General features: G+C 43.2%; 1 protein-coding gene across 2 annotated transcripts; it reads left to right on the top strand.

Annotated features, from left to right (window-relative positions):
* Positions 1 to 108: 108 nt before the first annotated feature.
* On the top strand, positions 109 to 22,408 carry REEP2 (receptor accessory protein 2). Of its 2 annotated transcripts, XM_063349223.1 has the most exons (9): positions 214 to 231; positions 518 to 590; positions 4,404 to 4,461; positions 7,168 to 7,244; positions 8,566 to 8,686; positions 9,230 to 9,343; positions 9,714 to 9,861; positions 10,169 to 10,326; positions 12,780 to 22,408. In XM_063349223.1, exons 3-9 carry the CDS (start codon positions 4,411 to 4,413, stop codon positions 12,852 to 12,854), a joined length of 744 nt encoding a protein of 247 aa, XP_063205293.1. In that variant the 5' UTR covers positions 214 to 231; positions 518 to 590; positions 4,404 to 4,410; the 3' UTR covers positions 12,855 to 22,408. The 2 variants fall into 2 exon arrangements, with proteins under 2 accessions (XP_063205292.1, XP_063205293.1); XM_063349222.1 differs by lacking the exon at positions 4,404 to 4,461 and having other exon boundaries at positions 109 to 231.
* Positions 22,409 to 23,696: the final 1,288 nt, after the last annotated feature.

The following is a 23,696-nucleotide window of genomic DNA, read 5'->3' as shown; positions in this document are numbered from 1 at the left end:
TGCCGCAGGTCGCTCCCCCGCCATCTTCCCGCCGGGGGCTGCGCGGGGCGGGGCGCGACCACCCCTCCACACCACCACCTTCCTCCGCCGCGGCGGCTCCTCCCTCCCGGCGCCCGGGCGGGGCTGCGCTTGCTGCAGGGACCCGCCCTGGAAGAGCCGCTGCCGCCGCCAGCCCCGGGAGCCGCCGCCCGGCGCCGCCATGGTCTCCTGGATCATCTCCCGCCTGGTGGTGTGAGTGCGGCCGGGCGGGGGTTGCGCCTCGGGGGACGCGGCCGCCGCCCGCAGCGGGACCCTGCGCCCGGGGCGGGGGGGTGGGGGGTGGGAGGGGATTGGGGGGGGCCGTCGGGGCGGGGGCGGCCTCGCGGGCGGCTGCGGCCGCGTCCCGGCGGGTCGGCGCAGGCCGTCGCGGCCCGCGGCGGGGTCCGAGCCCCGTGCGGGGCGGCCCCGGGCAGCGGCGTCCCGCCGGGCAGCCCCCCCGCAGCGGCGGCGGGCGCTGAGGGGTCTGTCCTTCCCGCAGGCTGATCTTCGGCACCCTCTACCCCGCGTACTCCTCCTACAAGGCCGTAAAGACGAAAAACGTGAAGGAATATGTGAGTCGGGGTTGGCCGTGGCGGCCCGGCCCGAGGCCGGCGAGGGTCCCCGGGGGGGTCGGGGTGGGGGTTGGGGCGCTCACCCGAGGGGGGGCTTCAAACCGTGAACGGGAGCTGTTCTTTCTCGGGAGATGCTGGGGGAGGAAGGGAAATCAGGGTAAAACGCTGCAGCGTGTCTTAGATGCATCTTTAGGTGCATCTTTCAGTCCATCTGAAAGTCCAGGACAAGTCCTTTCCTCTGATTTTGTCGTTACTCTGTGTCCTTTTACTGCTTTTTCAGTACTACTTTTGCTTTATTCCCAAAGGCTGAGTAATTTTGCTTGTTTTGTGTCTTCCTGTCAATGTGACTTGCGATCAGTGTTTTCTGTTGGTCAAGACTTCACCCTCCTTCCTTTCTGGAATCGTTTCCCCTTCTCTGTCTACACTGTTGTTACAATTACCGTATTTAAAACACTAAATGTTTCTTAGTGAGGTGATGTGTCCTCTTCTTACAGAAGGGGTCTTCTAAGTTGATCGGTGGAGCCTAGAGCTATTTCACTTATGGGTGGGATGAGCTTCCATTTATCTAGAGCGAGGAATAACCTGATGGAGAAGAGAGGTGACACGGTGAATACAGGATATAATTTGTCACTGTTGCTTTGTGGTGCAGTCAGAGAGTCTTCATCCAGCTGGCTCTGTTTGCTCCTTACAAAATGACACATCAACAATAAATATTGCAGGATGTAGTCCTTTTTTGTCTCATGATGCTTCAGTCCTCTAGAATTGCCTAGACCTTTTCTGCGTGTTGGCTTAAAATTCACCCTGCTGATTTTTGAAGGAGAGTCTCGCTCAGAGTGGACAGCTTTACAGCCCACAACATCTGGCTGAGGTGGTTTGGGTTTTGTTTTGGGGTTGTTTGTTTGTTTTTTTAATAGTGGTCTTGAGAGAAGTCAAAATGTGAATGTTCAGGAGGCAGTGATAACTAATACAGTGTTCTGTGTATTAGAGATATAGTCAGAAATGCAATGAGCCTTACTGAGCTTTGAACTTTACTAGTAATAACATTAGAAACTGAAAAGTAAGCATGAAAGAAACTATCTATCTGAATAATTTCATGATCCTGTGACTTCATAGCTATCCTTGAAGTTATGTACAGAGCAGTATCATGTTACTATTGTCTTCTCTGGCCTTCCTCTCCGCTTTCCTTCCAGTTGCCTATGACCTTCATTTGTTGCATGAAATACGTATTTTTTTACTCAGAATTTTATTCTGGCTCACAAGTGCCTGTCATGGAATGATCGTGTTCCAGTTACAGAATCTGTGTTAACTTTAAGACAGACTGAGATTTCTGAGTTTTTTAAATTGAGTGCAGCACAGGCTGGGGAAAAGCTCTGTGGGAAGGGACCTGGAGGTCCTGGTGACAAGCAGCTCAATATGAGCGAACAGTGTGCCGCTGCTCGACCATGAAAGCCAACGGGATGCTGGGCTGCATCAACCAGGGCATCACCAGCAGAGATAAAGAAGTCATTATCCCACTCTACTCAGTGCTGGTCAGGCCACACCTGGAACACTGTGTTCAGTTTTGGTCCCCTCTGTACAAAAAAGATGTGGCCAGGCTGGAGAACGTCCAGAGAAGGGCCCCAAAGATATCCAAGGAGTGGGAAGCCTGCCATGTGAGGAAAGGCTGAGAGAACCGGGTTTGTTTGGCCTTGAGAAAAGGCGACTTAGGGGAGACCTTACCACCATGTTCCAGTATTTAAAGGGTGGCTACAAAGAAGATGGAGACTCCCTTTTTACAAGGGAGTCACGTGGAAAAGATGCAGGGTGACGGGTACAAGTTACTCCTGGAGAGATTCGGATTGGACAGAAGAGGAAAATTTTTCACAATGAGAACAATCAGCCATTAGAATAATCTCCCCACAGAAGTGGTGGATTCCCCATCATTAGACGCTTTTAAGATTCAGCTGGGCAGGGTGCTGGGCCATCTTGTCCAGACCATCTTTTGCCCAGAAAGGTTGCAAGGAAGATCCTTGAACTCCCTTTCAACGTGGTATTCAGTGATTGCTTTGTTGAGAACTTGAGGGGGAAAAAAACCGCCACAAACCCTCATTTTTTAAAACAGCCTATAGCATGCTTGTTCTGGAGCTCAAAGACCCGGTAAATATGGAGCCTTTGAATTTGTAGGCATTCTTTACAGTAAAAAGCTGCTTGCTTTCTGTGAGTAGGTTAGCTCTTGAGGTACATAAATGCGGTGTTCCCTTGCAGAATGTAAACATTGTATTGTTCTGATTTTCTTTTGGTAGAGGTTACCTAAATTGCTGTAAGACTTCCCCAATTGGATGGTGAAAAAAAATGAGATACAGTACTTGAGTATCATAAAGTTGTGTTAACAATAATATCAACTAATCACTTGGTTGTAAGCCCTACTAGGGCTCGTGTGGAAAAGTATGGAATTCATTTTTGGGGTTATTTTAATGCTTATTGAAGTAGATAGTTACGGATTGCTGTGGCAGAAAATTTTCTCTTGTTTTTGCTTTCAGTAGAAATACTGGAGTTGGTTCAAGAGAATGTATTTGAACTGCTAAAACTGATACTACATATAAGTTATTTCTCTTTGAGAGGGCTACATCAGAAATAAGCATTTAGACGTTGGACTGCCATCTGCCTAATTCACTTATCTTTGGAGGACTTCTTCCTTCTCAACATAAGTGGAAAGACGGGGGAAAACCAATTTTGTTAAACATGGGAAAGGGGGCCAATATCTGTTCAAACTGTTCTTCGTGTGAGAAGTCAGTGGAAAACTTGAATGCTGTGCTGCACGCTTTCAAAGCCTGCTGTGTCTGCGTGCTCTCGCTTGCGCATAGTGCTTAGGGACCAACATTGGTCGGGGAGAAAGATCTCACGGGTGTATTTGTGCTAGAGAGCCTGGGGTATCAAAGATTGACTTGACGCAGACCAAGCTACCGCAAGCAGTCCATCAGTGGCACCAGAGTACTGCGCAAACTTTACTCTTCTTCCCCCCATGATATAAATTTACGATAAGTCCTTGAGCAGTTGTGACAAGCTGCTTCTAGTAGCTCAGAGTGTTTTAAAAGTAATTTCTTTCTTTTTACATGCCATCTACATGTAAATTCCACATTCCAGTTATGCTTTTGCATTTTCTGAATTTATTTATCCACATTCCAATTGTGCTTTTGCATTTTCTGAATTTATTTAGGTTCTTGGTGCAAGCTGGGGAGGCTGCATATATGCAGCTAGCTGAAGTTGGTGGTCATCAGCTTGAGCAGCAAAGACCTGACTCCTTTTTAATAGGCTTAAAAAAATATAGCCTGGTTTGGCCCTCTGTTTTTGAAGGTGTTTTTACTCTGTGCATTACAAACATCATAAGAAAAAAAAAAAAAAGGTGATTCTTCCCCTCTGCTTTCTGCTCCTCTAGTTTCTGGTTCTACAGGAATTTCTAGAGCTAGACTAGTTTATTTAAGAGCTTCATTTTCTTTTTGTCTTTGGCTGTAGAGCGTAGGGTGAAGGGTGAGCATTCTGTTAGCAGAATGAAAAAGTCAATGAGCACTGAGCTTACGGTTTCATCAGGCTGTCTGCAGTGACCGCTCCGGAATGGCAAGAGCTAATTTATGTAATCACAAGTTTTCACTGAGGAAAAGCAGATATTCTAAGTTCATTACTTTGTATTTAATGACATTTAGCAACAAAATATCAACTGGGCATCGATCAGTATAGATCCCTTTCTGACTTCTTTAATCAACTCATACCTAATTCCCTGGATAGAAAAGTATCTTCTTCATGTTTTGTCATCTTATTATTCGCAACCTTTTCCAGATCTTTCATGAAGATGAGCAGCACAGATCTCAACACTGATTCCTGTGGGATTCCACTGGTAACTTTCCTCATTGTGCAAAATGGCCATTTATTCTTATCCTTTGTTTCCTCTCTTTTAACCAACTGTTAATCCTCAAGAGTCCCTTCCTTTTTATCCTTGACAATTTAGTTTCTTTGAGTGTTTATTTAGGCCTGTTGGAAACTTTGTAGAAACTCCATACACCCTGCCTGTAAGGGAAGCGCTATAGCAAGACTTTATGGAAACCTTCTAAGAATTCTGCTACATTTGTGAGATATTTTTTTCTGCAAAAAAGCATATTCCTCATTATGTTATATATATCTATGTACCTGCTAATTGCTTTTGTTATTATTGCCTTAATTTTCCTAATACTGAAGTAAAACTTACCGGTATGTAGCTTCTCTGAAATCTTTTGCCCATTGGGATCCCTGTTTGCCATTATTCGCACACTTTTTCGTCCAAGGGCTGATTTATGTTGCTGCATTGAAGAGTTAACCATTCATTTTGTAGAGTTGCTTTAGAAGTGAAGTGAATAACACCAGGTCCTAGTCGTGTCCAAACTGATGATACAAGGGGAAAAAAAAAAGGCAGGAGTGCCATAAAATACAAGTTTTGCCACTTTCTGTTGTGAAAAAAAAATCACAGTAAAGTGGATATAATTCAGGCTACTAACAGCTATCTTCAAAAACCATCCGCTGTGATAGAGAGGTTGGAGGCAGCATAATTTTACTGCTTTTTTTTTTGAAAGTTTTGGAGGGTCTTCCTTGAACAGATCACCAAATTTTCCAACACATGCAAGTTTGGGGAAACATCTGGTTTTATAACTTCATTTGCTGTAACAAAGACTGTCACTAAACTGTCCATGTAATTTTAATATGTGGATTAATGTGTGGATTTAGTATGTGGAATTTCCTTGACTCAGTTTAGTTCTCCTTTCCCATTCTAGGTGACACTAAGAGTGTTAAGTTGTTTTTAGCAAAGGTGACCTCTTCTTTCTATTTATCTGCTACGTACGTTATTTTTACTTCTTAACAGCATAGAGAACTGGCAATCTCCCTTCTTAAAGGTCTTTTCCAACCTAAACAATTCTATGACTCTTCTGCTATTAGAAAATTTTGGGTAGCGGTTTTTTTAATTCAGCTGATTGCTCCTTAGGAATAATTGGCCTGTAGCTGAGAGACTTGTTACTAAAACAGCAGGGTGTGAGTGTGCGTGTGCGTTAGGGGTGAATTATTTTATGTTTGCTTTGAAAGAAATACCTACTGCTCCAGAGAACGGTGTGAGGAAGTAGGGAGAAAGATGATAGGCCTACAGATGTGCCAGCAAGACAGCTGGTTAGTGTTCGAGGGTCACCTTCTGCAAGCTGCGGAGCAACGCATCCTGACAAAGAGGAGGTCGGGCAGAATCACCAGGAGGCAGGTGTTGATGAACAAGGAGCTCCTGGGCAATCTCAAACAGGAGAAGAAAGCTTGCAGAGGGTGGAAGCAAGGGCAGGTAGCCTGAGAGGAATACAGAGCAATAGTCCGAGCAGCCAGGGATCAGGTTAGGAAAGCTAAAGCCCAGATAGCGTTAAATCTGGCCAGGGGCGTCAAGGGCAATAAGAAAAGCTTCTGCAGGTATGTCAGTGATAAAAGGAAGACTAGGGAAAATGTGGGCCCTCTCCGGAAGGAAACAGGAGACCTGGCTCCCCAGGACATGGAGAAGGCTGAGGTACTCAATGACTTTTTTGCCTCCATCTTCAGTGGCAAGTGTTCTAGCTGCACTGCCCAAGTCGCAGAGGCTTTCCAGTACTTAAAGGAAGCCTACAATAAAACCGGAGAGAGCCTTTTTACAATGGCATGTAGTGATCGGACAAGGGGTAATGGCTTCAAACTGAAACAGGGGAGATTTATATTAGATACCAGGAAGAAATTTTTCACTCTGAGGGTGGTGAGCCCCTGGCCCAGGTTGCCCAGAGAAGCTGTGGCTGCCCCATCCCTGGAAGTTGGATGGGGTTTAAAGCAACCTGGGCTGGCGGGAGGTGTCCCTGCCCCAGGGCATGGAGTTGGCACTGGATGGGCTTTAAGGTCCATTCTAACCCAAACCATTCTATGATTCTATGATAATAGCACAAAGTACACTTTGTAAACTATACTTAAGACCTTAAAGAAGAAGATAAGGTTGATGCGACATGTTCTCTGCTTTCTTACCTCTTACTGAGCCTTTATTTGAAAAGAGAAACGCTTGTGTAATTTCTGGGAGTAATGTTTAAGGCAAAGAATGCTTATTAATGAGTTGGAGCAAAGTATTGTATCTGTTGATTTGTTGTGGTTTTTTTTTTTCTTCCCAAGAAAAAAGTTTAAAATAAGAAAATATAGGGCTAGAGGTGAAACTAAACTTTTGCATGTGGGTGTATATATATTTATTACAATAATTATGATATACAAAAGACTATAACTTCTTAAAATGAACTGCTCACTCAGACAGCTTATTTGGGACTTTAGCACTGCTGCATCATGATATTGCTACAGGGCAAGCATTCATCAGTGTATCTGTATGCAGTTATCTGTGTAGAGCACATTAATCCTACATGTTTTCCCAAACTATAATGTACCATTTGGCAAGTGACCCTCTCCATTACGATTATATATGCCTTCTTGTTGAATTCATCTTAATGGGTGGAGATGATGAGTCATTTTTACTGAGAAGACATTTCACTTTTTCTGGGTTCTGATGGATGCGTATTGAGCGACTGCTCTTTTGCAGGTGAAGTGGATGATGTACTGGATTGTGTTTGCCTTTTTCACCACTGCAGAAACACTCACAGACATTGTTCTTTCTTGGTGAGTTCCTTGGTGGCATGGTTTTTTTGTTGGTTGTATTTTTAATTAAAATAAGAGAGGAGTAGTGTTAGGATGCCAGGAATAAACTGTCTCCTTTAGGAGTTTTCAGTCCCTGTGAAGAGTCTGCAGGTTTGTAGATACTGTGGGTAGTGGCTGCTGTCTTAGCTATTTCATCTCCTATACTTGCAAACAGGGTAAGAGTTAGGTATCTGCAAGAAGATCTTCATCCATTCATAACATAAAATATTTTTGAGAAGCTGTAATGTGAACTGATAAAAGTTTGAAAAATGGTGGTCTAAAAGACACTTAAAAAAAAAAAAGGATGGTAGAAGGAAGGGACCTGTTAGGGAAGCAGCTTCTTAATCGTTTCAGTGCTGTGTGCCGTGCTTGGCAACATGGAGGCCTCCAAAAATGACAAATAATCATTACATATCTTCAGCTGAACCTTTAGGACAGGCTGTCTTCGTTTTCTTCATTGCTTTAGTGTTTGAGTTTTGCATGCATCTCTGAAAGAATACTAGTCAAGAGTTGCATCTTTTAAAGAAACATGAAACGGATATACGTGCCTTACGGAAGCACTCAGCAGCTTTGCATAAGGTTCGAAAAGCAAATAAAGCTATAAAAAGTACAAGAGCTTCAGTTTGTTCATGTTCTTAAAATGAACCACTGAAAACAGAAATCTCTTACTACTAACAGAGACAGTAGAAAGTTTGCATTCACTTGTTTCAATCTCTGCTGCTGTATCTTCCCAGAGACTTTATTGGGTAGGCGTTAGTGATGAAAGGCTTACCTGCTGCATGCTCTTTTTCATTTACACTGATCCTCCTTTTGTGCCTTATCGGAGGAGTACCTACTGGAAGTTTCAGAAACTAAGCCATCAGCCTTAGCAAGAACTTGAGATTTATTGAGACACATAGTTGAAAACTTTGGAAAATGAGAGGGAAACTAATGTAATATTAACATCCAGTGGATACTCTCTGAACAAACTTCAGAATGATGAGAATAGCTATCAGATTGTAATTTGGTGTGTTTGCAGGGCTGAGAGATGCCCTGTTTATGGAGTTTTCATGGCTATGGATGAAAGACTAAATGAGACTCAAAGAAGGTATGTCCTAGGATTCCAAAGAGGGTTCTGCTATTCTGACCTGATATATCAATTCTTTTGTTTCTGAGCCGTTGTCTTGCCTTTGCTCTTTCTGCCTATGCTACTCTCTACAAGTTATCTCCGTCTGTCTCTGTGCAGATCTTGATTCCAGTTCTCCATCTTTCTCTCTCTCTCTCTCTCTCTTTGTTTTTTTTTTTTCTTCCCTCTTTCTCTCAGGTTTCCCTTTTATTTCGAGCTGAAAATCGCATTTGTGATTTGGCTGCTCTCCCCTTACACCAAGGGCTCCAGTGTCCTCTACAGGAAGTTTGTGCACCCAACGCTCTCCAATAAGGAGAAGGTACTTGTTGTTAGAAGATACTGACCTGTCTGGGAGCTGAGTGACTTCACAATAAAAACTGAAATGCGTGAATCGTGCTTGTGCTGACATTAGTGGATGTAGAATGATTCTGTCTTTGAAAACAATGTCATACTGCAGCTTACTGAAGATTGTAACATAGCCAGTAGTTTGCCTAGTGCTTAGAAAGCATGTTTGGCTAACCCAGCGTCATGAGCCCTTACAGTCACTGTCAGTAGTTAAGCTCTTTGACTCACGATAGGAGCAGCATGTTCTGTAGACATGCTGTTTTTTTCACATTGCCAGTGTAAGCAACTGCTTTGTTTCAGTTGTTACAATTTGGAGGTATCATGCTGTAAGTAAAAGTTGCGTTTGCAAGCTTTCTGCAAGCAGAGAAACTGCAAATATGTGAGCAATGACAGCTGTTGCTGTTAGCCTGGAAAAAAGCGTCTAGATGAGCTTTGGGTTTTTAAGGGTGATGGTGGGGAGACTTTGATGATGTTTGTAATGAGGAGCTAAATGCCATGTTCAACATTGCCTTCCTAGGAAATTGATGAATACATTACTCAGGCTCGTGACAAGAGCTATGAAACCATGATGCGAGTTGGCAAGAGAGGGTTAAACCTTGCTGCCAATGCAGCAGTTACTGCAGCTGCAAAGGTAATGCAACACCTTCTGTAACACTCAGGAATTCCCCAGCAGTTTAGTTTTGTGTGCCAGCAATTAGTGCTATGCTCTGTTAGGGATGCTGGTACTTGTTGGCACCAGTCCACTTTTCCTTTCCTCCAGCTTGCCTGGCAGTTAATCCCATCCTTTGACTTATGGAAAGTGGAGGGAGAGTGGAATGGATTTTGCTTTAACCTCTTCCCTGTTGGTCTCGGGAGCATACTTTTCTTTTTCCCTTCTTTGTTTTTTTCTGGAGTACCCTAGTGGGGAATAGAGCACCTTTCCTCTTCTTCTGACTGATCCCTTGTGAGATGATCTTGGTGAAAGTGAAGTGCCCTTGACCCTAATTATTATGTCCTCTTAGGGCCAGGGCGTTTTGTCTGAGAAGCTGCGAAGTTTCAGCATGCAGGATCTCACTCTGATCCGGGATGAAGATACTGTGCATATGCGAAGCCATGAGCCACAACTGCACCCATCTGGTGGGAGTCTTCTTGAAACCATTGAAGATTCAGGTACAAAATACCCCTGCTGGGCCATTCTGTGAGGCCTCATATGACGAGCCAGAAGGGGAGGAGGAGTTCCTCCTGGACTTTTCATGCATTGGGTCTCAGAAGGACTACAGGATTCCATATTATCTGGGAGAAGTTGCATTGTCTTCCCTAGTCCCTTCCCAGCTACTAACACATCTCTGTACTTTTTGGATTATGCTTCTTAAGTATTGTTGACATCTCTCTTTCATGTGGTCATTCAGGATGGGCCGTTTTAGACTTTATGTGATTTTCAAAAGTATTTGCTGAAACTTTCTCTCTTATTCCTTAGCTTCGTGTTACTCCTCAGGCGAGGAGAGCAGTGTGGCACAGAGGTCTAACGGAACCCCATCGGAAGCTAGAACAGACCCATCAGATGAAGATGCAGGAGACAAACTTCCTAAACGTACCCAGAGTCTCAAAGCTCCTAAAAAGATGATGAAAACTGAGGTGAGCTTGTGCATAAATTATTTCCAGCACCCACATGGATTTGTGAGCTTTGTTGAAGGCTCTGGCTTCGTAGCCTCAGTGCATTTAAAAGGTGTTTGTATAAACTTTGTTGGACTAAGTCTTTGCTGATTGAGTCCTACATCAGAGGACTTGCTGTCTCCTTGCTATAGTAGTCTCTAGCTTTTGTATTTTTATCATACCTGTAAGCCTCTCTCATAAGCCAGAACCCAGCTTTGCTTTCATTCAGATTGTGTGTTGAAGGGTGGGCATTAGGTATTTTTAACATGTTTTGTTGACTATATCCTTCCTCCTATCTGTTACGGTCTGAATATATAATACTACTGTGACATTTATCCCTGGGACAGCCGCTTTCTCCTCATCTAAAACGCAGTGGTTCTGTACCCTCTTAGGCCTCCCTGGGCTTCTGCATATTAGATATGGGGAAAATGCAATTTCCCCCTCCACACCACTCGGCACCCCCCCCCGCTCCCTCCCACCTTGGGTTTTTGGTAAATAGTCGTTGTTGAGCTGTCTTCTCCGTATGACCATGTGATATTTACAGCCATTCAGAAGGGACATGAGTTGCCTGTGTTATTATTATTAAAGCACAATTAAAACATGAAAATAAATGCAGTTGTGTCCAAGAGCCATTTTAGCTTAATAGTCTTTTTTTTTTATCTGTAGAATATGCTTTTTGAGGTGCTGCTTTCCAGGTTTTGACTCTCACTTGAACATTTCATAGAACCATAGAATGGTTAGAGTTGGAAGGGACCTTAAAGCCCATCCAGTGCCACCCCCTGCCCTGGGCAGGGACACCTCCCGCCAGCCCAGGTTGCTCCAAGCCCCGTCCAACCTGGCCTTGAACACCTCCAGGGATGGGGCAGCCACAGCTTCTCTGGGCAACCTGGGCCAGGGGCTCACCGCCCTCACAGCAAAGAATTTCTTCCTAATATCTACTCTAAATCTCCCCTCTTTCAGTTTAAAACCGTTACCCCTCGTCCTGTCGCTACACTCCCTGATCAAGAGTCCCTCCTCATCTTTCCTGTAGGCCCCCTTTAAGTACTGGAAGGCTGCCATAAGGTCTCCCTGGAGCCACCTTTTCTCCAGGCTGAACAACCCCCTCTCTCAGCCTGTCCTCAGCATAGGCGTTCCAGCCCTCTGATGATCATCTTCGTGGTCCTCCGCTGGACCCATTCCAACACAACAAAACATTTGTTGTGGTTTGATTTATACGTGATAAAAATCTTCTCCCTTTTTGTGAAGTTGAGGTCCCATTTGCTTGATTCAACTCTGACTCCTAATTTTTTTTTATTATTTTTATTTCAGATTAAAAGTGTAATATGACTGGCTCACATTGTTGAGCTTTTCAGGCTAAATATTAAATTATTTGGAGGAAAGTAATTGCTTAAAGCATCATTTTAAGACTTACTGTTAACCTCATTTTACAGTGTACAGGACACCTTTGCATGGGATTAAATACTCTTTGTAACAGAATCACAGAGTGGTTGAGGTTGGGGGGGACCTCTGGAGATCATCTTGTCCAACCCCACTGCTCAAGCCAAGGCCATCTAGAGCTGGGTTCCCAGGACCAGACCAGATGGCTTTTGAGTATCTCCAAGGATGGCCATGTATGTCTGAAGATGGATTTAAAATCAAGCTGGATCCTCTTTTAAGTTTCCAAGGCTTACTTCTGAGTTGACTCCTCTGGTTTCTTCTCTAGCATATTAGACTGGAGCAGGGAAACAAGAGGGACAAAATTGGATTCCAGGCTTCCTAGTGAGGAATTTTTAAAGTGAAATTGTGAAAAGACAGTAATGACTCTTCTGTGCTATTTATTGTGAATACAGAAATTCTGATAAAGCCCTTTGCAGGCATATTTGGTTTTATGCTCAGTCTGCTTGTATCTTTGGTTCAGACATAGGAATTGTAGGTGGTCTTTGACTGAGATCTACAAGGTTGCCCAGAAAGGCTGAATGCACTGTAGGTCATAAATGCACTCTTCTTGCCAATATCTAGAATGAAAGACCCTGGAATAAAATGTGCAAACTAGTTCAAGATGTTTCTACATCTTTCAGAGAACAGCATTTGAGATCGCAGTCAAGAAGCAGAAAAGTTACAGCAGTGAAGTGTTACGTGAATGTTACCAGTTAGAAATATCGCTATGTCCAATCTTTTGTTGAGACAGCTGACTTCGATTTTATTATCACACTTGTCCTGTTTTAGAATGTCTTCCTCTCCTGGTTGCTATTTGGTGGATATGCTCAGAGTGATTTGTTTACTAACCAAAAACAAATGGAATGGTTAAATAGCCTTATTGAAAAAAAGGAATGACATGAATAGGGTCATCGTGTTGTAGTTGCTTTGTCCCGTTTTCACTCTGATTCTTATATCTTTCTGTTAGACGTTTAGGTGTTAAACTACCCTAAGATGCCTCTTCTTTTCTTTCTCCTCAGCTTCCAGTGAGAAGTGTGAAAGCCCGCCCTAAGAAGAAAGCTGCCGGCTCTGTCACTTCTGGCGAGTCATCCTAAGGAGACCTCCCCCTCCCCAGCAACTGTCTCTGTCCTGGGATTTGCCTGTCACTTTTGAGGGGAAACTCCCCGAAGGAAGGGAGCCGAGATTCATGTACATAACAGATAACTGCTTTGTAGAGCTCATTCCAAGGCAAGGGGGAGGCTGGGATTCAGAAAGTGGAGTAGAGGATACACATCCTCAGGAATTTTCTCCTTTCATCTCTCTGTTGGAGGGAATGCTGATATGTCTGTACATAGCCTGTTGCTTTGGAATTCCCACTGTATAACCCTAGTTGGGGAGAATCTTTGCTGGAAGAACTGGCTAGGGTTAGAGACATCCATTGCACAGAAGCTGGAAAAACATTAGACACTGGAGTTCCACAGGGGTGGGTGGCTCCCTAAAATGTCTTATCTTGCTCTGGGTATTCTTCTGCAGCTGTGTGTTGTTAAGAAGTGCCCACCATGATTCATCCTCCTTAAGAAAGGACCATACCTGTCACATCCATCCCCTTTGAGAAGGTGACTGAAATGATACACACTGAGTGCTTTTGAACGTAAAGGACTAGCTCATGGGAAGGGTATGCTAGATTCACGTTACTAGTACTGGAAGATGAAGAGATTGGGTTTTTTGGTTTTGGTTTTGTTTTTTTTTTCTCTGGAAGGTGAAGGGAGGTAATTGAAAAACTGAGTAATGAAGAAAATGTGCTGTTATATGCACAGGTGATGGAGTAGCTGCAGGTATTTATACGAGTTAACTATTGAGAAGGAAAGCTGGGCATCCATAAGATTTTGGCTCTTCTTGAAGCTGCTTGAATTTTATTTCAGATTCTGTTTCACTTTGATTCCTGTGAGAGCATCAGAGTGATGCGAGTCCCACGCAGTGGGAAAAGTTGGCAGGGAGACTGTTGCTTTGCCATTTACTGGTTGAACTCCATGTCATCCTGATGCTTGTTACGATGGACAAATTCTTGCATTCTAGCAGATGACTGGGGAAAATCTGGCTCAATATAGTCTGCGGGAATACTTGAGAATTTCAGAGGCCCTTATCTCTCAGCTTTAGGAGATCCAGTCCTCAGGGCATGAGAACTGATAAATAGCTGATGTATGAATTTTGCTAATTCCAGGATTCCATTTATGTGGGATAAAAAGCAGGGAGTAGGGAACAATACTGTGTTTAAACAGTTCTCTTGCTTTATCCTACTGCAGCCCTTGCACAAATTTGCTGTCTGACCGTGTGCCATGTTTATCAATGTCCTGAAACTTGAGCAATATGTAACACTTGGGACAGAACTACAATTGAATGTAGACTATGTATTGTGGGAGTGAAATTGCAGTACTGCAGAGAAAATTTGCATCATGCCAAGCCATACTGGATCTGTTGAACGTTGTTAAGGGGAGATCCCCTGTACACATGCCAACAGGGTCAGTGGGAATTTATGAGGGGTAGGGTTTCTGTCCCTGTAATGGGGGGAGCACCCATTATAGATCACCAACTAGTTATCAAAGGAACCTGGCTCCTCCGTCTGTGCTGAAGACCATTCTTAGCTCTAGGTGCAGGCATCTGTGTTTGACCACGTCTTTTGCTGTCACGTTTCTGAAATTATGGTGGATTCTTCACAGGGCCCAGTATTTTGCTGTTGACAATGTATAGACGCACTTCCGCAAGTGGCATCCCACAAGTATTTCTGTCCTACAGAACAGCCCTTCAGAAGTTTGCAAAGTTGAAGATTAGGACTGAACTTTTTCTTGTTTCCCATTGTCTTGATGGCAAATTGTTATGAATTGACTAGTTATTTTAGGAGACCAATTAAGTTGGGTTCACTTTTATTTGTAGCTTTCAAAAATTGAAGTCTTGACAGACCATGTCAGAAACTTGCATCTTGTCAGAAATACTTGTCCTAAATTATCAACAAGGCCTTATCCAGAAGCCTGCAGAAAATCCTTGATTTGGCTTTGAGTTTTGAGTTTCACAGAAAAAGAACCAAGTATTTTGTTCTTTTTAGTTTGTTGGAAAATATCATATAGATGTCTCACTAGTACATTGCAAAGGCATGTCCTGAAGCAGGAATTCTCTCTGTGTCAAACGGAAATTCCTCTTTCCATACGAGGGATAAAAATCTTTACTGATTATGTGGATGATTCAGTTGTGAGGAATTGCTGTCCTAGATTTTACTGTACTGAACAAGACAGAACCATTATTCTCTATATACCAAGTATCTTTATGACCACATTTCTGGATTATTATTTTTTTTGTAACTAGAAATTTCCATAGCAAATTATCTATGTTAAGTCATTGTGAGGGACTTGGTTTGGAAGCCAAGGGCTGGTTAGTCTCCTCTTAATGCTGATCTTCATGCCCTTTCCTTTTGCGTGCGTTGTGATGGTCTTGGGTTACTCAGTTTTTGTACAGTGACTTTCCAGAATGTTTTCTAGAATCAGTTCATTTGTAGTAACTCTTCCTGCTCCGAAGCAGACTCAGTTTGAGGAAGACTTACTTTGGGCATTTGGATTTACCTTTGTCTTCCTGAGCTAGGTCCTGTGCTAAGTACTTAGCATTGATGCTTGATGTCGTTAGCCTGTGGGTAAGTACGGGTCAGTTTTACTCTGACTTTTGTTGTACAGGGGAATTAAGCGACTACTTGTTGTAAGGGAGAGTCTGGAGTAGAGTCAGGGGCTATTACCTAATATGTGATACAAAGCTGGTGATGTCAAGCAGAAGAACTTATCCAGAGCAAGAACGATGTCTTAGCATGGACACTATTTTCTTCTTCCAGTGCAAATGTGACTGCTAGATTGTGTTCTGCTTGGTCAGAGCCTCTGCAGATTGGCCATCACACACGTGACCTCTTAGTGAGTTTCTAGATATAATTCTGCATTGGACGGCATGGTCTTGCATAGAAATTCTCTTGTTAATGAGAACGCTGAATGTGCTGTTTTGGTAAAATGCTTTTATCAGCTGTTGTTCAGTGTTGCCAGCAGGAAATGCTGGAATGTAGTTTCTCTTCAGTATCATCTGTGAGCTTCATTGTGCAATTAAGCAAATGTCTAAATCCTCACCTAGCAGTAAAACCCATTGTGTTCAGTGTTTATACCCCTTTCCTAATATGCTTGAGCACAGAGAGAAACAGAGTGAGAGAAAATGATACCTGAAGTTGGGGAGGTGGGGGAGATGGTACATATGTGTCGTTTGTGTGCCTAAAATTATCCTAGAATACCTGTACCGTGAGGTACAAAATGAAGCCATGACTGCCTTTTGGAAGGAAAAGTTGTACCTCGATGCTTTATAATACTGAGAGTCAGTGTTATGCTGTTGGAAAAGAAAACAGTGAAATGTGTTTTCCCTTCTGAAAAACTTAATGATTTGCTGCATAAAAGGGAAAAATGTTTTCTTGCTTGGCAGTATCCTCCATGGTGGGTAAGCAATAGGAGAATATAGGGGAGACTACTGTCAGGTTTTAAACCCTACACTTCAACTAAACATCTTAATTTTGATTCTGCAGCCTTGTGTTTCTGAGTCCGGGGGACTGATTTCTTTTAGACTAGATGAATTCCTTGGTAGGTAGAAGGTGTATTAGAGAGAGGGATGCTGGTGTTCTTAAAATTGCAAGGCTTGTTCTGGGGAAGCTACATCTTCCCCCATTTTAGTGAATTGAGTTCCATTCATTGTCCTTTTGCAGTACTGGGCTTGCTGTTTTATATACATCCCTCTTGGAAGTATGACTCACTCACAATATATGGCCAAACCATTTCTGCCTTGAAAAGCAAGATTTCTAGAGAACCTCAACTTTCCAGAAAATTTTATTCTTTGACACCTCAATCAGCATGAAATATAGTGCCTTAAGAGGAAAGTGGGATAACTATGGAATACTCTGCTGGTTCTCTGATCCGCACATAGCATTGTTTCAAGGAGGCTTGCGTGTTAACTGTGAAGTGTTGTTGCATGCTTGAGAGCAGCTGTTGAATTGAGCTGAGTTTTCCTGTCTGTCTTCCAAACGTGCATATAATGCTGGAAAGTGTGGCTCATTGCCTAAGGGAGAAATCTAGGGGAAAAAAAAATTCTTATCCTTCTTTCTGATGCGGACACTATATTGTCAGATTACTCTGCTGCTTGCTGGGGAGATGCTGAGTCACATCTCTCTATGTAACTGGTCAATACCATAGCATTTCTTCTTTTACCCACTAAGAATTTGTGATGCGCCACCTGGCTGAAGCATCTTGTGGTGCCGCTTTCTGAGTTGCCCTGTAAAGTCAGGTATGTGGAAAACCAGCAAAGTATTCTGAAGCTATATGAGCTCATAGAGTCGTTGGTGCTGGAAGGGACCTCTGGAGGTCACCTGCTTCAGCTTCCCTGCTCAGGCTGAGCCACCTAGAGCTGGGAGCCCAGGGGTTCCTCCGTGCTATTTGTGCTTTGGAGCCTACTGAATTTAGTGTTTAAGAGCTGGTATGTGCAGAAATGCATATGCTGTATGGGGATGTGCTTTAGTGTTACTGAGGAGAAAGGATTCCTGGTCACCTTTCATCTGGAATTTGGCACTGTTACAAGACACTATCAGCATAACTCAGTCTTACGTTATTTCTAGGTGTTGTTAAGAAGCCTAGAGGCTTCAGAAGAGGTCTTAAGAGGTGTGCAGAGGAACTTGTGAGAACAATTGCTGTGAGCAGTAAATGAAGACAATAAATCTGCCCAGCAGCTAAGAATGCATCTTGTGGGATAGAATTAGATTAGAAAATGGGCTGCGTACAGTACAGAGTTGTCCAGGAAATACTGATGACTTTCTGATCCTCGAGCAATACTTAAACTCTGCACTCTACAGCCTGATTTCTTTCTTACAGCACCTCTCTCTCTTTGTCTTACCTTCCTAAGCTGGGCTTGAGCTACATGCATGGAGATTCTTTAACCTTTCTTCACTTCAGAACAATAAAGTTTAAATTTTACCTCAGCAGGCAGGTGATCTGCGGGGAGGACCAGATGAGCGTCAAGTATCTCGCATCACTTTGTAGTAGATGTGTTATGCTGGGGAAGCACCAGCAGGGAGCTCCAGAGGATGCATTCATCTGGGAAATTACCCCCACACACACAAAGCCTGCATTTCTGGATGAACCAAATGCTGGACTTTGCGACGCTCATATATACAATTGTCTGTAGAATCCCAAAACTCGATGTCACAATTGCCAGTGCTCTGTTTCTGATGAGAACTGGAATCAAAATAATATGAAGTGAAAAGAAACAGTGGCAAATTGGCAGGTTTTTTTTCTGCAATTTCCTGTGTAAATTTAGGTATTTGCTGCTTCTTTGCCTAAAACCTTTCCGTAAACCCCTTGCAAGCAAACCGTTAACTTCCTTGCTCTGTTTCTCAGCTGCTATCCTTTCACGACCTGGTTATGTTTCTTATGTTTTCTCTTATTAAGCAAGGGACTGCTTCCACCTTGCTGACTGCGGAGACATGAAAAATACTGTCTTTTAGAACTGAAATTTACCTTTTTTCCGTTACTTAATCCTATGACCTAGAATCGTACAGTGACTTCTACAACAAGGCCTAAGGCTGGATTCCCAGGAGGGAGCGTGAGTGTCTATAGCCGATAGTGTAGTTTGATGTAGTTCCCTTTTCTTGCAGTGGGTTTTGGCTGAAATACGCTTACTGCAGACCCTTTGTACAAGAGCGTTCTGCCTGCATTTAGCCAAATAATGTTAGAAGTAATGTTTGTGGGAAGGCTGCAAAAGTGAGTGAACTCTAAAGGAGCAAGAGTTCAACTGTCTGAGACGATCTGAAAGATTTGTTGCAGCAGTAGAAATGGATTGCTGTGCTGATTTACCAAGGACGGGGAATTCAGTCATGTTCTTCGCAGCAGGTCAGGGAGGAGAGCCAGGCTGGATGGCAAGCATATAAAATTGTTATGTACAAGGGAATTAAGCTTTTATCATAAGTAATGCTTAGTAACTTCCCAAAAAGAAAGCAAGTTGAAAATTTATGGTGACTTTATAAAATTAGGCGGTAAATTATCCTGATCATCAAACCTAGTATTGAATACAAACCTTTTGCAGTCATGCTGCTGCCTTTTTGGGAAGGCACTGAGTTGGCGGAATCCTTACTTTTGACGACTCTGTTAGAGTATTTCTCAAATGTTTTGAATGCCACATAGAGATAAACGAAATTTTTATTTTGACATGTGACCGTGAATTCATGTCTGAATTCAGGCATGCTGAGCTATGTGTGAGACAGTGTTGGTTGAACGAAAGCCCAATAAGAAAATCGAGAAGCTGAGGGAGACCTGGCCAGGTAAAGGTGACTGAAGGGCCTTCCTTGAAGTGCAGAAATTAGGGACTATGCAGCGATGCTTGGTTTTGGTTCAACATTTTCATGACAGATTTCCTGTTGGCACCGTGCTGGTCTAAAGGCAGTAAGGCCCAGGGAGGGTTGTGAATTGCTTTTTGTCCACCAGAGGGTATAAGCATAACATACAGTCACCGAAAATGAGCGAGCAGAGACTTGTCTGACAAAGAGCTGAATTACAAGAGGTTGAGCGTCAGTATTGCCTGTGTATGAGCGTGAAGGCCCTGCTTAAAAAATGGGGGGGGACACAAACTGTGGCTCTAGTGGAGAAATATGGAGTGATACTGTAGTTAACCCCTGACCAAAAAGGCTATTTAGGCTTGCTGGGCTTTCTAATTAGGCCACTTTCCAGCGAGGCTTGCTGAGACAATAGTCGTAGAGAATAACTGTCCTCAAATCTTTTTGGTTTGGTTTCCGTTCAGACCACTTTCTAGCTGCAGGAAGGAGCAATGGCAATGTTTGTGATGTATTCTCCCCCGCTTTTGCAATTAACCACTTTCTGTGTGTTTATGTACTTCAGTAGTGTTGCCCTAATTTATACTCTGAATTTTGTAGTATTTCCTGTTAAGAATGAGTAGTTTATTTCAATCGGATCTGCTTTCTGTGAAAATAGAAGCAATTCTAATCTAAAAATACAGATGTATCTAATGGTTACTATGGTAATTTGTGACCATGGCAACAGAGAGTTAACATGCTGAAGAATAGACAGGTTCGTTCTTTTTTTGTCTCTTTTTTTCTTTTTTTTTTTTTTTTTAGTCAACAACCTAATCAATGGTGCAAGCATTTCAGGAAAAAAACACCGACTTTATTTCTTACCAATACAAGATCATATGGGTAGAAGGGATTGTGACATTGTCTCACATAAGATTTTTATAGAAAAGCTGATGAAGTACAGGCTGGATGAGCTGGATGAGCGGACAGTGAGGTGGGTAAAAAACCGTCTGCACGGGCAGGCCTAGAGCATGGTGATCAGTCCCAGGAAGGCTAATTGGAGGCCAGCAGCTGGCAGCATAGCCCCGGGCTCGGTACGGAGTCTGGCCTTGGTCACCGTCTTCATTAATGATCTGGATGAGGGGACAGAGGGTACCCTCGGTGAGTTTGCTGATAGCACAAAGCTGGGAGGGGTGGTCAATATGCCAGAAAGTTGTGCAGGAAGCAGCAAAAGGTACGTATAGTATCTGACCTTGCATCTCAAAATATATGGAAATCCTAATACGAACATAATGAGACAGTCTGAGGTTCTTTCTGATGTTCAGGAAGAGGAGGTCTTTTATCTGCAACATCATAGATGGAGACTTACAGACTGAAGAATGGTCCAGGACGTACCAGGAGCTTGCTGTAGGAAAGAGAAATAGAATTTAGAATAGGGCTGGGGATTCTTCATTGTCAGACTTTGGGGGGGGGGGGGGGATAAAAAACACGAAAAAACCAGAAGATCAGTACATTTCTGTTCTATTTTTCCATCATATGATCAGAGTTAAATAAACAACATAGTGCTTTAAGGCAGGTGCTAAATTTCAGCTACACTTTGGGGATTGCTCTGACGTAGTTGAGACCCCAAGAGCTTGTGTTGCATTATAGGAAACACTTAGTAATGATTTAAGGAGTTGTATTTATAAGAAATTAATATATTATTAAGGGAGTTAGGAATGGGCTCTCATGACTAAGCCTCGTATTTAGTGAATGGCTATCTCTGCAGCATAGAGCTAATGTAAAGGCTCTCTACTAGCAACACTCAGTGTCAGTTTTATAAGGAAATGTGCTGGGTATAAGTTTAGCCAAAGCCAAATCACAGAATTTTCCAAGCTTTCTGTTTTTCCTAGGCCCTACTGGGGAATCTGGCAACTGAATGGAAATCACAGCATTGCTGCTGTCTCTTGCTCGTTTGGGGCAATTAATATCTTGAATTAAATAGAATCTAAACTGCATTCAAAAGCCAATTTTTGTAAAAGCCCGCTATTGTGACCATTCTGTATTTGCCACAGGAATACAGTAACTGATCGGTGGAGCCACTGTGGTGCTCAGTATTACCTCAGAAAAGAGAAAACGGAGAAAAGGCCGGCCCAAACTGACTTGGTTCAGCTAGCCCAGTCTCCTGTCTCCGATACCGCTCAGTCTATTTGATGAGCAGTGGGCAGTCTGGAATTAACACACACGTTGGAAAGCCTCTGCTTGACACCGTCACCTTTTGACTCATGCTCTGAAGCTCGGTGATGTTAAATGAGTGGGTTACTGGGGGTTTTTTGGGGAGAGGGAGTAGTTTGAATTCATTCACTAGGTTTTTTGGTTACTTGCTGCAGTATTACGACTTAAATACAGAAACCCTAAGGCATCCTAATTTTGTGTTGTGCTTGCTTTGTTTAAACTAGACCTTTCTAGGTATCTTTTTACATCCTCTTTTGTGAAGACCATTAAAAAAATCATGTATTATTTCTTCGATATCCTGCTCTTTTGCTCTCATGTATTTTCCCCTGTTTCAAAGGCCCTGTTGTTTGTCTTCCGTTTCTCCCCAAAGTATGATACAGAAGATTTAATCGGTGCAGATGTGCTTTCATTCCACAGGGTGGCAGCTAATTCTTACTTCCTTTCTCATTTATTTTGACGTTTCTGCTAGAAGTAGCTTTCCTGGCCAAGTTCCCCTCTGAGACATAATGGTCATGAACGTGTAAATACAGCCTTTCTGTTGGGGTTAAAGAGTATTGGGAAAAGCTTATTATATTGTGGCTGTTCAGGCTGTATCAACTTGCTGAAGATTGTAGTAGCTGACAGGGCAAAAAAAAGCATCACCCAAGGACTAAATTTTGAATGTTACATATTGCTACTGCTTTATGTGGGTCTGTCTTGTAAGTGGTGCTCTGATCATAACACAAATATATGGTGGCACCTCTAGACAAAAGTTGCTTTGATAGAGCACTTTTCACTTCCAGTTAATTTTGACAGATAAATGTCTCGGATAATCTGAATTGAAATCTCCACGTGTCATTACAATGGATTTATAGGTTTATGAGTTGCAGGTACGGCTTCTTGTTCTTTGCTATTGAGTTTACATAGTTTCCTCCCGCCCCCTGCCCTAGTTTCTTATTATTGATGCCTGTGAATATTTTTCTTTAAAAGGCTGCTGTTTTGTTATCTTCTCAAACTGTGCTCCTGAATTGTTTTTATTTATCTCCATGTCTTTCTTATGTGTTTGGTCTCCTGCCTTTCCCCCTCTCCCTTGTTGAATAAAGATATGAAAATTAATACAGAGTCCTGCTATTCCTGCCGTGTAAAACTCAAGGTAAGTTTGGAGAATCTGTTTTGGCCTGGCTTTGTTTCCTCACTTAGATGTCCCCTCTCGATCAGGTTGTGTCTGCTTCCCAGCTGTTAACTGAGGACTTGGATTCATATCACAAGTGTATTTGTTCAGTGGCCTTTTCGCTCCTGCGGGTGCGGATCGCTGTAGAATCAAATACTGTTGCTGCTACGCATCTAGGAGCCGAGACCTGCCTAAATTGCAACTGCAGATAACCTCCAGGGAGGACAGAGGGTGGAAAGAATTCATATGTGCAGGGTTAGAGAATGATGAATATCTGGTTTTGGGTGCACGTGCAGAAGCATGAATGTTTAGTCAATACTGCATAGCTACTATAGTAGGCATGAAATACTACATGGGTGAGGAAATAACTGCAGTCTTGCAGGGCAGGTAGCAAGAGCTCGGCTTGCTTACTGAAACGCCTGTGATGCAGACAACAGACACAGAGGGTGTGTGAAATTATGAGAAAACAGGGCTGTGAGAAGAATTCTCTGTGATTGTCGGCAGTTGGTCCTCCACAGGTCCTGCTGGCGAGTAAAGTGGGTAGTTAGTTGTAGTGACAGGGATAAGTGAGGAATTCAGCTAGCGGGGTTCTGCTGGCACCTTTCTACCCGGTGGTTTGGTCAGTACTGAGGTCTCGAGCTGATGGACTGTGTCCTCCAGCTGGAGCTTAAGAACAGGAGTAATGGACTGAGTCTGGTTTTGATTGAGTTGAAATCCTTTTTGTGTTTGAAATTCGGCCTAGCTTCCTCCCCCCCACCCCCCAGTGTAGTTTTCCTTTGGGACTCTCATGTAGGTGGAGCCTCTCTCTTTTCCCCCTTGCTGTCAGATTTTCCTGCCACTGCTATGAATGTCAAACCTGCCAGCCTTCCGCCTCCATGGATGTCTTCACAAAGGAGGCAGGTTTGCTGCTGCTTCTCTTTCAGCCAGCTCAGAGTTGACGTTCCCAACACCAGCACTCAGAAGCTGCAATGTTTATGTCGTAAATAGAAGGTGTTTGTCTGTATTTCTGGGCATACGCAAAAAATATTGTGTAGTTATTTTGCTCTTTGTGTATGTCTGTGACATTTCATACCTCCACATTTCCCAGAGGACAAATGTATATTCACATGTTCGTTGTACACTCAAATACGGTACAACAGCACTTGACCCGTGCAGAATGATTACAGGAGCGGTTAATGAGTTGCACAGATTTGCCTGTTCGTTAGAACACTGCCAACACTTGAATCTCAACCT

Source organism: Chroicocephalus ridibundus, chromosome 11 (genome assembly GCF_963924245.1).
Source record: "Chroicocephalus ridibundus chromosome 11, bChrRid1.1, whole genome shotgun sequence".
NCBI classification, from domain to species: domain Eukaryota; kingdom Metazoa; phylum Chordata; class Aves; order Charadriiformes; family Laridae; genus Chroicocephalus; species Chroicocephalus ridibundus.
The sequence above is the reverse complement of the archived record's forward strand: the minus strand, read 5'-3'. Positions and strand labels throughout refer to the sequence as shown.

What these genes read in the sequence shown, in the direction of transcription:
- REEP2 (XM_063349222.1), top strand. Translation starts at nt 200, where the DNA reads ATGGTCTCCTGGATCATCTCCCGCCTGGTGGT. An exon ending in CGAAAAACGTGAAGGAATAT is followed by an intron (nt 591 to 7,167) that starts GTGAGTCGGGGT and finishes GCTCTTTTGCAG; the next exon opens with GTGAAGTGGATGATGTACTG. An exon ending in ACAGACATTGTTCTTTCTTG is followed by an intron (nt 7,245 to 8,565) that starts GTGAGTTCCTTG and finishes TCTTTCTCTCAG; the next exon opens with GTTTCCCTTTTATTTCGAGC.